Genomic DNA, 16,144 nt, shown 5'->3' on the forward strand with positions numbered 1-16,144 from the left:
GTCGAGAGCGACGCATCCGACGTAGCTCTGGCGGCCACCCTTAACCAAGCGGGCAGACCCGTGGCCTTTTTCTCCCGAACCCTCCACGCCTCAGAAATCCGCCACTCCTCAGTGGAAAAGGAAGCCCAAGCCATAGTGGAAGCTGTGCGACATTGGAGGCATTACCTGGCCGGCAGGAGATTCACTCTCCTCACGGACCAACGGTCGGTAGCCTTCATGTTCGATAATGCACAGCGGGGCAAAATTAAAAATGACAAGATCTTAAGGTGGAGGATCGAGCTCTCCACCTTCAACTACGAGATCTTGTACCGTCCCGGAAAGCTGAACGAGCCGTCCGACGCCCTATCCCGCGGCACATGTGCCAACGCACAAATAGACCGTCTCCAAGCCCTCCACGAGCACCTCTGCCACCCGGGGGTCACTCGGTTCTATCATTTCATAAAGTCCCGCAACCTCCCCTACTCTGTGGAGGAGGTCCGTACAGTCACCAGGAACTGCCACATCTGCGCAGAGTGCAACCCGCACTTTCAGGCCGGATAGAGCGCACCTGATCAAGGCTTCCCGCCCCTTTGAACGCCTCAGTTTGGATTTCAAAGGGCCCCACTCCTCCACCAATCGCAACGCATACTTCCTGAACATGGTGGACGAGTACTCTCGTTTCCCCTTCGCCATCCCCTGCCCCGACATGACAGCGGCCACAGTCAATAAAGCCCTTGGCACCATATTCACACTGTTCGGTTGCCCCACATATATCCATAGCGACAGGGGGTCCTCCTTCATGAGTGACGAGCTGCGCCAGTTCCTGCTCAGCAAGGGCATAGCCTCGAGCAGGACGACCAGCTACAACCCCCGGGGGAACGGGCAAGTAGAAAGAGAGAACGGCACGGTCTGGAAGACCGTCCTGCTGGCCCTACGGTTCAGGGATCTCCCAGTTTCCCGGTGGCAGGAGGTACTCCCGGATGCTCTCCACTCCATCCGGTCGCTGCTGTGTACCACCACTAACCAAACGCCCCATGAGCGCCTCCTCGTCTTCCTCAGGAAGTCCTCCTCCGGAACATCACTGCCAACCTGGCTGGTGGCCCCAGGACCCAACTTGCTCCGGAAACATGTGCGGGCGCACAAATTGGACCCGTTGGTCGAGAGGGTTCACCTTCTCCACGCGAACCCGCAGTACGCCTAACGTGGCGTACCCAGACGGCCGACAGGACACGGTCTCCCTGCGGGACCTGGCGCCCGCCGGCAACACACCCCCCCCCCGACACCGATCATCCCCTCCCTACCACCGGCGCACCCCGCGACCGCCCCCTTCCCGGGAGGATCGGTCCTCCTCCCGTGCCCGCCCAGGAGTGAAACAGGAACGAACACCGAAACGCTCCCGGAGGCGACAACGCCTGACAAGCACCTGCACCACCACCGGGGCTGAGGCGATTGACGAGGAAGACCAGACCGCCCGCTCGACTCGTGGCATCGGCGTGACACCAAGAATGTTGTTGGACTGTAACAAAAAAAAATTTCTCTTACTAATATTGTAAATAGTTTCACAAACCTTGTACATAGCCCAGTGTAGGGCTAAAACTGTAATATGCCCAAAATTTTCCTCCCAGGACCAGCCTTGTAAACCCCTACCACCATGCGAACCACCACCCCGCCGGGTTCATTTTTAACAAGGGGTGAATGTGGTGATATGTATTAGGGGTCATGTGGGACTGTGAAGCCGTGATGCTATTAGCTGACAGATCCCGGGTCCTGGTTGGCTGTTGAATACTGGCTCCGCCCTGAAGGCGGAGTATAAGAACCCGAGCTTCTCCCCGCCGCTTCATTCTGTTGCTGAACTGCTGGGGACAAGTCTCGCTTAATAAAGCCTCATCGACTTCATCACTACTCGTCTCTCTCGTAAGTCATTGTGCGCTACACCTTCTTTAACAAGGGACATGTCAATTACATTCTCATTGTAGTTGTATTTTAATCTGTATCTCATTACTCAAGCTGAATTGCATGGATTCTCATGTAGAGGGACCAAAAGAAATGCATAAATTCCATATTGAAGTTAGGTCTTTAATATAGACCCAACATTCAACACAGAAATGTTTCATGTTTGAATACCTACCTGATGTGTGGTTGTAAGCAAACTTCCCTCCCAGCTAGTTGCAAAGCAACCCAAAACTTGGGGTCGGGTCGACTTGCAAGTGTACAGAACCTTTATGGCTTAGCTGCTCAGTAAACAAATTGGCTATGCACTACAAAAAGACACGCATTATCAGAAAGGAAATGTTCCTCCCCATTTACTTACCTTATAGCTCTGCTACCAGTTGTCCAGCCACTCCCTTTTAAAATGCTAGGGGGAGGGGGGGGGGGGGGGGGGGGGGGCGGGTGCGGCACGCAGAGAGGTTCTGAGCCTCACCATCTTGTTTCTCCAACTGGCAACAGGAGCTGTGCAATTCACCAGAGGCTGCACAGAAGAAGGAGTTGCCCATAAATAGTGATGTTTAGATCCCAAACATTATGAAAGCATGCGGTCATTGGTTTTGCAATGTGACTTTTCATACACCAGCACAATTATCGGAAACAAAAAGCTCTGCATTGCTAAAACTGTAAAACCAACAGTTACATGCTTATCTAGAGTACAAACAGAGTGTGCAAATATGCAATACTGGAAACTAAAGCTAACTGTTGGATATTAACATTCAAGGATTTAACTGCATTCTATTAACCTATTTTGTAACTTTAGCCACACCCATCTGGCTGGTTTTATTTCCTTTATAATGGTGGCGAATTGCCAAGTGTTCTCATGGTTTGTAGCAGATGCATATGTAATTAATGGACTATAAATACAAGGATTGATAAATTTCCAAGAGGTGCGGCTATACCACGTGTGCGCATCCGAAAAACTGCACACTACTTGGATAACATTACTTCTGCAGGCAGGTGAATCTGTTGCATTCCGAAAGAGTTGGCTTCCTGATAGGTTTCTGTGAATCTTCCTGATCATTCTTGCTGACTTACCACACTGAAATGCGAGGGAAGGTACCTCTCCTTATATATGGTCTCAGGCTTGTAACAGCAAGAGTGCTACTCAAACAAGCAAGACCTTAACTTTATTGTCCATCTCTGACCTGATCTGGCTAGTGATTTCTTATGTTAAGGGTGAGAGCAACCATCCTTCCAAGAACATTAAAACTTTAAAAAGTTTATAGTATCAGAGTTATTGTGCATTTTTTAAATGATCGCCATGATTGTCTGTCAATTTTTGCAAAATAGGTAGCAGCACAAATACTTCAGCAAAACAAAAACAAAAAAATTAAATGGAAAATCTGTTGTTGGCTACAGTCTTCCATCTTGTCTCATACATGCAAAAGTTTCAAATTAGGATTATTTTCCAGGCGGTGAGCAAGTTCAAAATGGGTCAGCAATTTTTAGAAAAAGGGAAATCTATTTACTTTAAAGTGATCACTTTTTGGTGTTCTATCCCAGTTTCAAAGGAATTGATGCACTGAACATTCAACTGCTATGAATATAATCACTGGGTTTTGCAATTGTCAAAATCCAAGATGTCGTGCAAAGGCTAATCATGTTCACATCATTCGTACAAACTTCTACAACAAAGATGTTTTCCAATGTAAAGCTTTTATTTTTATGTATACAATTTCTTAAAAAGGGAAAGTCTGGAGAGAATAATTATTACTCAAAACATTTCTCTTTTATAGAATGGAACTAGCCTCAATAGAATTCAGCACATTATTACCATGGAAACCACAGTAGGTTGAAGCTGCTCCTTCGGTCGATGCTAATGCCACTAAAGCAGCCAGAGGGAGTTGACAGGGCAGGAATATACTTTTTCATAATTCTCAATATTTTCTTCTATTAGTACTCGAGTAAAATATCCTCCCCTTAGACTTTTTCCTCTCCCTTAAAGAATTTGACTGTACAACAAATCTCTCCCTTAAAGAATGACTGTACACCAACAAATCTCAAGTACAAAAATATTTCAGTGATTAGAGAGCCTGTGTTAACCTGTCTTGACAATCTTTCACATTTTCCTTTGATAATGGTCCTTTAAATCTAAAGCACACAATCAGAACAGAGTTCACATTCACATTCCAAACAACATCACAATCACATTACTCAACTGACATTGGAGTTTAATCTTGACAAGAGCTGCAAAGAGCTCAAAAGTAAAGTAATGCTAAAGCAGACAATGAAGGCAATATGGTGTTCTTTATGGTACTCAACTCGGGTAAGAACAAATGTATTGCAACGGTTTATTATGGTCAGCACTCAAGAATAGGACTGTAGTCTCAAAAGGAAATACAGCAACTTGCAATGGGAATGACCAGTGCTGGGCTTATAGGAAGAATGCCAGACAAAATGCATTCAGGCTGAAAGCCAAAGCTTGAATAGACTCGCAACATGACCAAATGTGGTGCCACTAATAAGTTGGGCACAGATGTGTCATGTAGGTTTAAGGTCGGTCATGATGTCAGATGTTAGTCAGGAAGATACTTTCACAAACCAACCAGTATCGGTTCTTCAAGGGAGCTTAACACTATCTATCCAAAGAAATCTGCTGCTCAAAAAAAGTCACATATAACAAAGGAAACCAGATTAAAAAGACAGAAGAGCATGAATCAACAGTCCAGTATGGGGTTAATAATATTATATTCATTCTTGGGATGCTGGCAAGAACAGAATCTACAGCCTATTCCCAATTGTCACTCGATAGGCCACTTAAAGGCCAGGTCAGAGGCAACCACCCAAAAACAAAGTTGTGGCATGAAATCCAGTGCTTTTCAGATCAGCATGTCAGGCATTTATTGATGAACACCCTCCCATTGTTTTCAGTAAACCTCATTTTACCAAGTGCTTGAGATATGTCAAATGCATAGCTTTTCATTCCGGCCTTTATCTTGGGGCTACATAGTAACGTGGTGCTTATATTGCCAGACTAATAATCCAATAGTGTCACAAGTATATAATTATAGGAATGCTATGTTTCCTGGCACACTTCATGCATTTGGTAAAATAGAGGCTTTGGCCAAGCTGGGGTAAAAACCATGTCAATTGCATACCACTGACCATTTTGGGGTCAAAGGGGCAGTAGTACGGGGGGGGGGGGGCAGTGGAAGGTGCAACACCATTAGAATGGAAACCTTAAGATTTGAGGGGCACACCAGGAGCCGAGAAATATTCAGACCCCCGACAGTTTAAGGACAATCACAAAACGTATTCTAATGTCTGGGGACTGGTTCGTGAAAGACTGCTGAAACTAGGGTCCTATACTCTTGAAAGAGGAGTGCCAAGAGGGAATCTCACCGGACTGAATAGAATATAAAAATAAAAAGTTGTTTCAGTGTCAAAGAAAGATGGGGGGGCACGTGCTGATTTACAACAATGGAAATTTGGGGCTCATCAGTTCATTAAAATACATTATCAATTTGTACACTTCTGGATATGTTAGTGGAAGCAGATGACCATTCCATTTGCAACACAGTCGTCACTGTGTTGGATTGGGATGGGGAAGGAACAGCAAGTTTTTCCTCAAGATAGATCAACCAATATGAACCAAATGACCTTTCTCATCGGAGTTTGTTGTAAGTGTTTCATTGTTGATCAAAAAGGGTGTATTAATGACCTGAAAATGTAAAATTTTGAATCACTACTTAAAAGCTGTAAAACAATGCTTCTTGCGCACTGGCAAATGTCAATGCCAAGGAGATAGAAGATTATAAAATACCATGAGGGCAAAAATGTATCCAACCAGTTTGCTCAAATTGCAGCCACCAGATTTATTTTCTAGTTATGAACCCATTTGCATACAAAGTTGATTTTCTAGCCTTCAATATGAAGGATCACTTCTTCCAAGAGTACCTCCGAACTATGTATGTGCTTATAATTAGAAAAAGTATAGTGCCATAGTCAGTTTATAAAAAAGGAGTGCAAACGATTATGTTGGCTGTTTAAAAGCATTGCTACAAGAACATAGTTATTTAGAAATGGGCCTTCTGATAGTCAGGTTTCCCCACACCTCCCAATTACAAAAATTCAGCGATCGAGGTTAGCTAAAAAACAGAACTGAAAAGTTCATAATGTGGAAAAATCTTTAGGTCGAACTAAACATTTCAGGGGAAAAATATAAATGAACATTTCCAAATTATAATGCCAAATGCATTCGAAGGGCCTTTCAATTTAGCCAAATGAATAGCTACTTCAGACAAATCTCAGCTTCTCATGGCTATATCAAGTTTGCTTTGGTTACCTGCATTTTAGCATCCAGTGATGTCATTCAGTCAACAAAAGGCACTACTGCTATAAAATGTGCAATGGATTTTTGGCTATTACCTGGTTTCATCTGCCATCACCTATGGCTACTCACAGCATATATATGATCACTGAGATAGCACTTGCAAGTTGCCTACCTCACTAACAGACTGGAAGTCAGATAAAGGTTTACAGCCAATTTTCATTCATAGTGCATTAAGTTCTCTAGTTTATCCTATGCAATTCTTTGCACTCAGCAGTTCCCCCCCCCCCAAAAAAAAAAAAGATCAACATGGTCAAATATATAGCAAGCATGGCACAAAATACCACAATTCCAGAATGTAGTATCCTCACCAAAGAGCTGCAAGGACTCAATATGAATTTTCTTCTCTTGCAAACTAATTATTCCTGGTGTTACAATGAAGTGCCACTAATCTATTTTGAGAATAGACCTAAAGTATACAGGAGCAAAACAGAATGGTTGCAAAGGAGAGCTTTTTGGAGAAAACAAACTGCAAAGTTGATGATTATTCAGTCAGTAGGGGACTTTGAGCCACCAAATGGTTTTCATAAGTTTAATATGGAAATTGAGGCAACTCTCCATCAAACGATACAGCAACACTAACATCTGTCACCAATACGGCAGAGCCGTCTCGATCTTGCCCCAGCTCTGCCATTCAGGAAACAGCCCACATGATGATCTGGGACTTCCATACTGGTCACATTCAATTGTTTGCATCTTCCCAGGCACCTTGACCACCTCATCCTTGAAGGCAATTGGAGCCTGAATCCAGTCAGGTTTCAATTCGGCATGGACAATGCCATAATTCTTCCCTTCGTTGTTGTCCCAATAGATTTGATCTCCATATTTAAAGCAGACACAGAATTCTATTCTCTCCTGCAGTGGTACAGATGATGGCAGGTCAATAGCAAAAGAAAATGTGTCCGTTTCAGAACAGCCATAAATATTGTTTAGAAATGTACAGTCCACATCCTTATAACTCTTCCAAGTGTTGAACGTTATCCGGATTTGAACTATTTTGTGGTAACCTAGATTTCTCACTGTGACAGTGCCCGCAATGAATTTCTCCTGCAGAGTGCAATTTTCTAGGCAGACAAAATTCTTCTTCAGGCGATTTTGGAATTCCAGGTAGTCCTCAGATGGAGGAGAGAAGTCCAGGACCAAGGGCTTTATTTCATTTACTTTCAGTCCACACATGTCGTCGAGATCGGTCAGGTCAAACTGTAGTTCAGAGAGAGAGTCTTCACATTCAGAGAAAAGGTGAACTGCAGTGAGAGAGAAACCTTTATCATCCGCAAAAGCCACATTCTTCTTTCTTTTACCTTTGGATTGAGCCCAACCTTCATTACAGGAGTCAGTCCCACCCTTCAGAATGATGCAGGGCCGCAGGGGCTTTAGCCTGTGGATGTTCAGCCCTCTGTAAGGATCATAGGGGCTAAGGAAATTCCTCATAGGTGGAGAATGTGCCAAACAGAGTCTCATGGCTATATCAACCGGCATAATAGTCGAGGCCGGTAACGATCTGGTATCCAAGATATGGTAGACCCTGAAATACAAAGTTCAGCATGGTCAGGTCCTGCTTATCTAATCTCAAAAACCCAAGTCCCTCAACACCTGGAACACGTTCCAAGGGATGTCAATAGTTGACAGAAATAAGAACCAGAGAATACTGGATAAACTCAGCAGGTCTAGCGGCCTCTGTCGAGAGAAGCAAGAGTTAACTCGGACCCAAATGACTGATCTACAGTACAGAGCACCAGTTCTACTGAAGGAGCATTGAGATCCGAAACGGATTCGCCACAGAGAGCAGCCAGATTTACAGAGTTTATCCAGCATTAATTGTGCGGCAGTATCCGCCGTACTTTTGCTTTTAGTTGACAGAAACAGTCTGGCAACTTTTATTACGAGGGACGCAACACACGATGTTAAAAAATCCAACATAAAAATTAAGCACGATGTTGAAACGCTGGCTATTTTAGCCACTTCTCACCCGCGCAATATTTTTTGCTCGGGTTCGCAAAAGGCAGTATTTCGAAAAATAAAAGTAAAACATGGCTCTTTTTTTAAAAACAAGGAGGCATGGGTGGATTTTCTCTGGGCTTTTGCTGCTTCGCGCGCGCGATACTGAGACCTCCCGGAGTGGAAGCCCAAACGAAAGCTCAACCTTAGGTTCGCAGAAGCAAAAAGAACAACATGTAAAGTCTCAAACCAGGTGATCCCCTCCTTCCCCTGTGCGCTTTTCCGGCAACGGAATGGGTGGGGAGCGTTTCTTGTCAACATTTTCCGCACCGTGTATGGGGAGCTGAAACAAGTGACGGGACGGGGTTATGAAGCCTCCCGAAGCGGCGCTCAGCAGCAGCGGGGGAGGTGGGTTAACACTGGGGCGCTGACACCGGACCGGGGGGAATGAGGCAAAGAAGAGGGGTTACGGAACTCTCCCTCACTGTCCCAAGTGAAACCCTCCCTGCTTTCAGTCTGCTCCAGCCGGCACAACTACCTGGTGCAGTTCATCGGTCTGATTAAAAGAGCTTCACCAATACAGAGATCATAGCGGAGTCAGAGCAAGCTTGCAGAACAGGTCCTTCCCGCACGTGCCTCTCAGCTTGTCGCTTACAAAGCGCCCGGCCACTTATAGGCCGCCCCGCCCCGCCCCGGCAACACGAGATAGACACCCGCCCCGCCGCCAATCGCCGGCCTCCCCCAATCACAGCCCTCACACTGTGACGCAGCCCAGTTACCGCCCGCTACCCGGGCTGGCGGCGGCCGCGCGGCAGGTGGGCGGCTGGACAGGTCGGCTGGCGGCAGGAGGACAGGTGGCGGCTGGCGTTCTCGCTCTCTCTGTCATTCTCTCTCTCGTTCTCATTCTCTCTATCTCTCGTTCTCTCAATCTCTCTCTCGCTCTCCCTCATTCTCTCTCTCGTTCTATCTCTCTCTCTCCTCTCGTTCTCTCTTCTATCACACACACACAGAAATACACTCATCCCTCTCTCACATACACACAAATATACTCCTCTCTGTCACACACACTCATCCCTTTCTCACATACATTCACTCACTCATTCGCCCGTCCTCACACACGTTCACTCTCACTAAACTTGGGTGTGGATTTGCTGGGAAGGTTGGGGAGGGGGTGGCTGGTTGGTACGATGAGAGCAGAGGAGCTACCTGGAGCAATGCTTGAGGCCGAGCGGTGCCAAATACGGTTTCCACTTTTAAAATTAAGTCTGCAGACCTCAGAGGTTCAAACCAAAGAAGAGCTTTATTCAGGAGATGTTAACACTACACTGCCTGCTTGCCGATGACATCACATGATCGGTCTCTTGAAGCTCCACTGTTCCACTGCAAAACTGAGTGAGGAAACACTAGAAATACCACGAATACCAAAAAAAAATTCCCTCCTTTAAATCAAAGGTCCCTGACACAATAAACAGCATAACACTAACAAACAATTAGCAACATGAACAATCAACAACAGTCAATATGTCAGACACTTCAGAAGCCGTCGTTCTCTGTGTGGTTGACGGCAAACCTCGGGTGTCTGCCTTTTAGTGCTTGCTGCAACCTCTAGTCTCTTTGGCTTGGTTCAGACATCGTCCGTGGTTGTCTTAACTCGAGCCAATGTAGTGGTCTGAAGTTGACTCGGTGTCCGAGTTTTCGACTGAGTTACTGCCTTCCCCAATTGGTTCATTGGTTCAATTGGAATCTGGTTCTCGGGAACGTTCAGGTCGCCTTTTGGTACAGCTTATCATAGAATCATAGAATTTACAGTTCAGAAGGAGGCCATTCGGCCCATCGAGTCTGCACCGGCCCCTGGAACGAGCACCCTACCTAAGCCCATACCTCCACCCTATTCCCACACCTCCACCCTATCCCCGTAACCCCACCTAACCTTTTTTGGACACTAAGGGCACATCTTTGGACTGTGGGAGCACCCGGAGGAAACCCACGCAAACATGGGGAGAATGTGCAGACTCCACATCGACAGTGACCCAAGCCGGGAATCGAACCTGGGACCCTGGAGCTGTGAAGCAACTGTGCTAACCACTGCTACTGTGCTGCCTGTGCTTGAAAACTATCTGTCAGTTTTATCTCTGATGTGGAGATGCCGGTGGTGGACTGGGGTGAGCACAGTAAGAAGTCTTACAACACCAGGTTAAAGTCCAACAGGTTTGTTACAATGTCACTAGCTTTCGGAGCGCTGCTCCTTCCTCAGGTGAATGCAGAGATATGTTCCAGAAACATATATAGAGACAGATTCAAAGATGCCAGACAATGCTTGGAATGCGAGCATTAGCAGGTGATTAAATCTTTACGGATCCAGAGATGGGGTAACCCCAGGTTAAAGAGGTGTGAATTGTGTCAAGCCAGGACAGTTGGTAGGATTTTGCAGGCCAGATGGTGGGGGATGAATAATGCGACATGAATCCCAGGTCCCGGTTGAGGCCACACTCATGTGTGCGGAACTTAGCTATAAGCTTCTGCTCGGCGATTCTGCGTTGTTGCGCGTCCTGAAGGCCGCCTTAGAGAACGCTTACCTGTAGATCAGAGGCTGAATGCCCTTGACTGCTGAAGTGGTCCCCGACTGGAAGGGAACATTCCTGCCTGGTGATTATCGCGCGATGTCCGTTCATTCGTTGTCGCAGCATCTGCATGGTCTCGCCAATGTACCACGCTTCGGGACATCCTTTCCTGCAGCGTATGAGGGAGACAACATTGGCCGAGTCGATGAGTATGTACCGCGTACCTCTGGCAGACTGATTCTTGGCACCAAATGTTGATCTGCATGTCTCCTCTATATTGTATTGTCTCGGGTTTGTACGGTGTAGGAGACCAGTCCTGTCTGTGCTAAAATCGTGGCAGGAAACCACTTTTCACTTGTGGTAAAGTTCCTTTCCAGAATTTCTTGACCCTGGCTAAAAGCATGACATTTTGCCTTGTTTTTCTGATGTATGAACTGATCCTGCTGCTTTATCTCAAGAATTTATCTTGGGTGGTTTTTGCAAATATAATGCTGTGCGTAGTTGACATCTAACCATTCGCACTGCCGGAGAAACTTGGGTTGTTGAGTGTTGAATATTCCTGTATTTGAGCAGGAATAGACTCAAGTGAACCTTGTTCTTTAGTTACCTTCAACTAATTTTCATCCTCTGTACAAAATATTCTGCCAGCCCATTAGTGGCAGAATGATAAGGAGCGGATCGGATGTGCTGAATTTCACTCTCCTTCCAGTAGTGTACGAACTCTTGCAAAATGAACTGACCCATTATCACTCACGAGTTGTTCAGGATAACCAAATCTGCTGACAATTCCACCCAATCGCTATTGTTTTCACCAGTGACATGTCTTCATGATGGCAACTTCAGGCTATTCCAAGTGAACATCGACTAGAATGAGAAACATAAGCCTGATGGATTATTGATTTACTCGTTGTATTAGGTGCTAATTGAATGCATAGCTAAAGAATGCAATGATTAAAAATGTCGTCACTTTTGTAGATAATGAATAAACTATCAAACTTTGGTGCCATGTCCTCAGAAATTCAAAAGTTGTGCCATGTCTGTAGAAATTTAAAACATTTCATGAAAAGGTCCATAAAAAACCATTGTAATGCTTAAAATGTATCAACAGCAAGCAAATGCAAGCACCATGGGCGCGATTCTCCGCTCCCGCGCCGGTTGGGAGAATCGCCTGGGTCGCCAGATTTTCCCGCGACGATGGTCCGACGCCCTCGCGCGATTCTCCCAAGCGGCGAGAACGGCCCCGTCGAGTTCCGCGTGGCGAAGGCCGGAGAATCGCCCGATACACCCAAAATGGCGATTCTCCAGCACCCCCGCTATTCTCAGGCCCGGATGGGCCGAAGTACCGACGGCGTGACCCCAGTTCACGCCGTCACCTTTCACACCTGCTATTTAAAGTCGTCAGCCAGTCGTGCTGGCTGACGCTGACCAGTGAGGAGGTGAGCGGACTGTCCCGCAGCTCCTGGAGACAGGGTCGGCTTCCCCGAGAAGGCTGCGGCCAACGGGGGATGAGGGAGAGTGTGCAGGTGGGAGGGGGTTGAGGGAGAGTGTGCAGGTGGGAGGGGGGTGAGGGAGAGTGTGCAGGTGGGAGGGGGGGTGAGGGAGAGTGTGCAGGTGGGAGGGGGGTGAGAGAGAGTGTGCAGGTGGGAGGGGGGTGAGGGAGAGTGCGCAGGTGGGAGGGGGATGAGGGAGAGTGCGCAGGTGGGAGGGCGGTGAGGGAGAGTGTGCAGGTGGGAGGGGGGTGAGGGCGAGTGCACAAGAGGGAGGGGGGTGAGGGAGAGTGCGCAGGTGGGAGGGGGGTGAGGGAGAGTGCGCAGGTGGGAGGGGGATGAGGGAGAGTGCGCAGGTGGGAGGGGGGTGAGGGAGAGTGTGCAGGTGGGAGGGGGTGAGGGAGAGTGTGCAGGTGGGAGGGGGGTGAGGGAGAGTGTGCAGGTGGGAGGGAGGGTTAGGGAGAGTGTGCAGGTGGGAGGGGGGGATGAGGGAGAGTGTGCAGGTGGGAGGGGGGATGAGGGAGAGTGTGCAGGTGGGAGGGGGGTGAGGGAGAGTGTGGATGGTATCGTCCATCCGCGGATGCAACATGTCAGCCGCCCTGATATGGCAGGACGGTGACGAGGACACGGCCGCAGGGTGCGTGTGGCTGATGGGCACAGGCGACTGGCACACTGGGAGGAGTATGGTGTGAACTGACCGTTGGACGCTGACAGTGACCAGGTGTTAGGCTGGCTGCGTACCTGCAGCGCGACCATCCCACCGGGGCACACAGGTATCCCATGCAACCCGGCTGGCGAGGTGTGGAAGAACCTCCGTGTAACATGTCGTTTCTCTGCCCCCCACCACCCTCCTGCAGGTCACCATGTATGCCAACCAGACAGTGATGTTCACTGCCGTGGTTGGAGCCGCAGCTCTGGAGTTTGCCATCTGGCAGCGTAGAGTCAGACAGCCCACAGTGGCTGCACATGCAGCGGTTGCCGGTGCAGCAAAGGGGATGGCCACGGAGTGGCCCGTCGTCGCCGCGCAGGCCGCAGGCGCTCAGGACCCGAATGTACAGGGGGAGGCCGAGGGAAACATTGACCCCCTGGCGGCGAGGAATGCAGAGGAAGTGCTTGGGAGGGAGCAGGAGGAGGAGGAGGAGCAGGAGGATCCACTGATGGTGGTGCCAGGGCGCCACAGGCGTCCAGCAAGGCCGAGGGTGTACCGTGACAGAATGTCGTTCTAGGCCCTACCGGACATCACATGCAGGAGGAGACTACCGTTCAGCAGGGAGACGGTCGCACATATATGCCACCTCGTGGCGCACCTCGCACCACTTGGAACTGGTGGAGGACACGCGATACCAGTCTTTGTCAAGCTGACGGTGGCCCTAAACCTTTATGCGACCGGTTCCTTCCAGGCGCCAAGTGGGGACCTCTCCGGGATATCACAGGCATCGGTTCACAGGTGCATCAGGGCCGTCACTGACGCCTTGTACGCCATCGCGGACAGGTACATAAAATTCCCCGAGGACCGAGCACAGCAGGAAGCACGGGCGCGTGGATTCGCCAAGGTGGCCGGGATACCGATGGTCCAGGGTGTCATCGATGGCGTGCACGTCCCCATGCACCCGCCTGCAGACAACAGGGAAGTGTTCATGAACAGAAAGGGTGCATATACCATGAACATTCAGGTGGTGTGCGACCCCCACATGAAGATCATGCACGTGTGTGCAAAGTTCCCCGGGAGCGTGCATGACGCCTACATTCTGGCACAGTCGTTCATCCCCGCAATGTTCGATGGATGCCCCCCCCCCAGCTGAGGGGTTGGTTGCTGGGCGACAGGGGCTATCCGTTGAGGTCATGGCTGATGACACCAATACGGAGGCCTCAGACCAACGTGGAGAGCCTATACAACAAGGCCCATGCAGCAACCAGGGGTGTGGTGGAGCGGTGCTTCGGCCTGCTGAAGATGCGATTCAGAGGCCTGGACTGCTCCGGAGGGGCCCTGCAGTACCAGCCCGACAGGGTCGGTCGCATAGTTGTGGTCTGCTGTGCGCTGCACAACATAGCCATGCAGAGGGGAGATGACCTGGTGGAGGAGTCGGAGGGAGGACCCGAAGGCACCGGAGCCAACGCAAACGAGGGGGATGGGGGAAGAGGAGGATGCAGAGGAGGAGGATGATGGGGCGTATGAGGGTGGGGGGAGGGGCGCAGGACACAGACGCTGCTCGGGTGCTGGTTACGTCCAGGAGGCTGCACGACGGCACCGCCGCAGACAGCGCGCACGCGACGCGTTGGTGGCCGCACGGTTCACGCACTGTGGGGGTGGGATTCGCTGAACAATGCCACTTGCACCGTCACTCCTGCACACGGGCACCACACAGCACCCCCCCCCACCCCCGCACCGTGTTCACGGTACCAATTCCACATCACCTTACCATTGCGGCACAATGGGATTGCACAACAGTGATGATTGGGGAAGCGGGTGTGATCAGTGCCATGTTGAATGATGACGGCCCGCTCTGCGATGAGCTGTGTGCTCAGATTCGCCAGCCGAGGTCTGACTCATGGCTATAGCTGAACCATGCACTCCGGTGGCCAGAGCCTTTGTGACGGATATTTCACCACATGCCCGTGTGGGGTGGCTGGCGTCGGTGTGCCGAGGCCAACGGTGTCCGATTATGGGAGGCAGGGGGGAAACGGTCAGCACATCTGGAACAGACCTTGAACCGCTCGTATACCACTATGCCACTCAGTCACCCTCACGAGCCCCCTGGCACCGGACATAGCACAGAGTATTACAAGTCAAATTCAACAGTGAGTTTATTTTTTATGACGCACCGCCTGCTCCTGAACGCGGATGGACTCCTCCAACTGCGTGTGCAGGTCCTGGAAGATGGCCCTCAGCCCGTTATTCAGTCCCTGGGTGTCCACATGCATAAGTTGTCCGGGTGGGTCAAGTACATCCAGGAACCCGGGGACCGTCTGGGTGGCAGCTGTTTGCTGGGCCTGGGCTGCCCTCCGACCGTCCAGCCCCTCGGCTGCTCCAAACTACACCTGCTGTACCGGCTTGGCTGTGGGGTGCGCACCAGACCGTGACCCGGGAGCCTCATCACTTATATGCCCAACCGAGGTGAGTGTCTCTGCGATGGTGTATGGTGTGGGAGACAGCAGTATCGCAAGCTCGAGGTCATCATCCGTTAGGAATTCTGGTCTGTTCTCCTCCCACTCATGGCCCGGCACAAGCTCCATGCCGGCCATGTCGCGCTGACCTCCAGGTGATTCCACCGAGTGTGTGGCCGTGATGTGCGAGTCATCTTCAATGTCTGCCCTGTGCCCCTCACTATTGTCTCGGTAGTGTGAGCGTCCCGGTCCTGCGTCCCATACTGAGAGGTTTCCTCTCCTGTCCGAACGACTGCGTGCGTCCCTGGGTGCACTTGTGGTTGGTGCTGTTCCGCTGTCTCTTGGCCAAGACGTCCCTGGATTTCCGGCGGCTGGCCCTGGAGTACATAAAGCTTCGGGGTTCGTTATACACGGTGTCCCGGGTGTATGGTGGTGGTGGGTGCACAGTGTGAGGGTGGAGGGGATCGAGGCTGCAGTGGGCAATGTGTGAGGGAGACGATGACGGGTTGGGAGGGGGTGAGGACATGCAGGGTTGTCTCACTTGCTTCTGTGCCTCCGAGCTGGCATGCCGCGACCTCCCGGGTGGCGGATCCCACAGTGAGGTCCAGGGCCCTCTGCTCGTGAATGTTTAGGGGGTGCAGCACAGGAGAACCCCCTCCAGTTCTCATACGCTCAAGCTGGTTGTGAGCTGTCTTGTCCTGGGGGGGGGGGGGGGGGGGGAGGGGATAAAGCATCACAATTAGGCGGGTATAATC

General features: G+C 49.9%; 1 protein-coding gene across 1 annotated transcript; it reads right to left on the reverse strand.

The window, feature by feature from the left end:
- Positions 1-3,607: 3,607 nt before the first annotated feature.
- Positions 3,608-8,906, reverse strand: ppp1r3cb (protein phosphatase 1, regulatory subunit 3Cb). Its single transcript, XM_072479037.1, has 2 exons — positions 8,775-8,906; positions 3,608-7,823 (listed from the first exon to the last, which is right to left on the reverse strand). Exons 1-2 carry the CDS (start codon positions 8,786-8,788, stop codon positions 6,887-6,889), a joined length of 951 nt encoding a protein of 316 aa, XP_072335138.1. The 5' UTR covers positions 8,789-8,906; the 3' UTR covers positions 3,608-6,886.
- Positions 8,907-16,144: the final 7,238 nt, after the last annotated feature.

Source organism: Scyliorhinus torazame, chromosome 16 (assembly GCF_047496885.1).
Source record: "Scyliorhinus torazame isolate Kashiwa2021f chromosome 16, sScyTor2.1, whole genome shotgun sequence".
Classification (NCBI taxonomy): domain Eukaryota; kingdom Metazoa; phylum Chordata; class Chondrichthyes; order Carcharhiniformes; family Scyliorhinidae; genus Scyliorhinus; species Scyliorhinus torazame.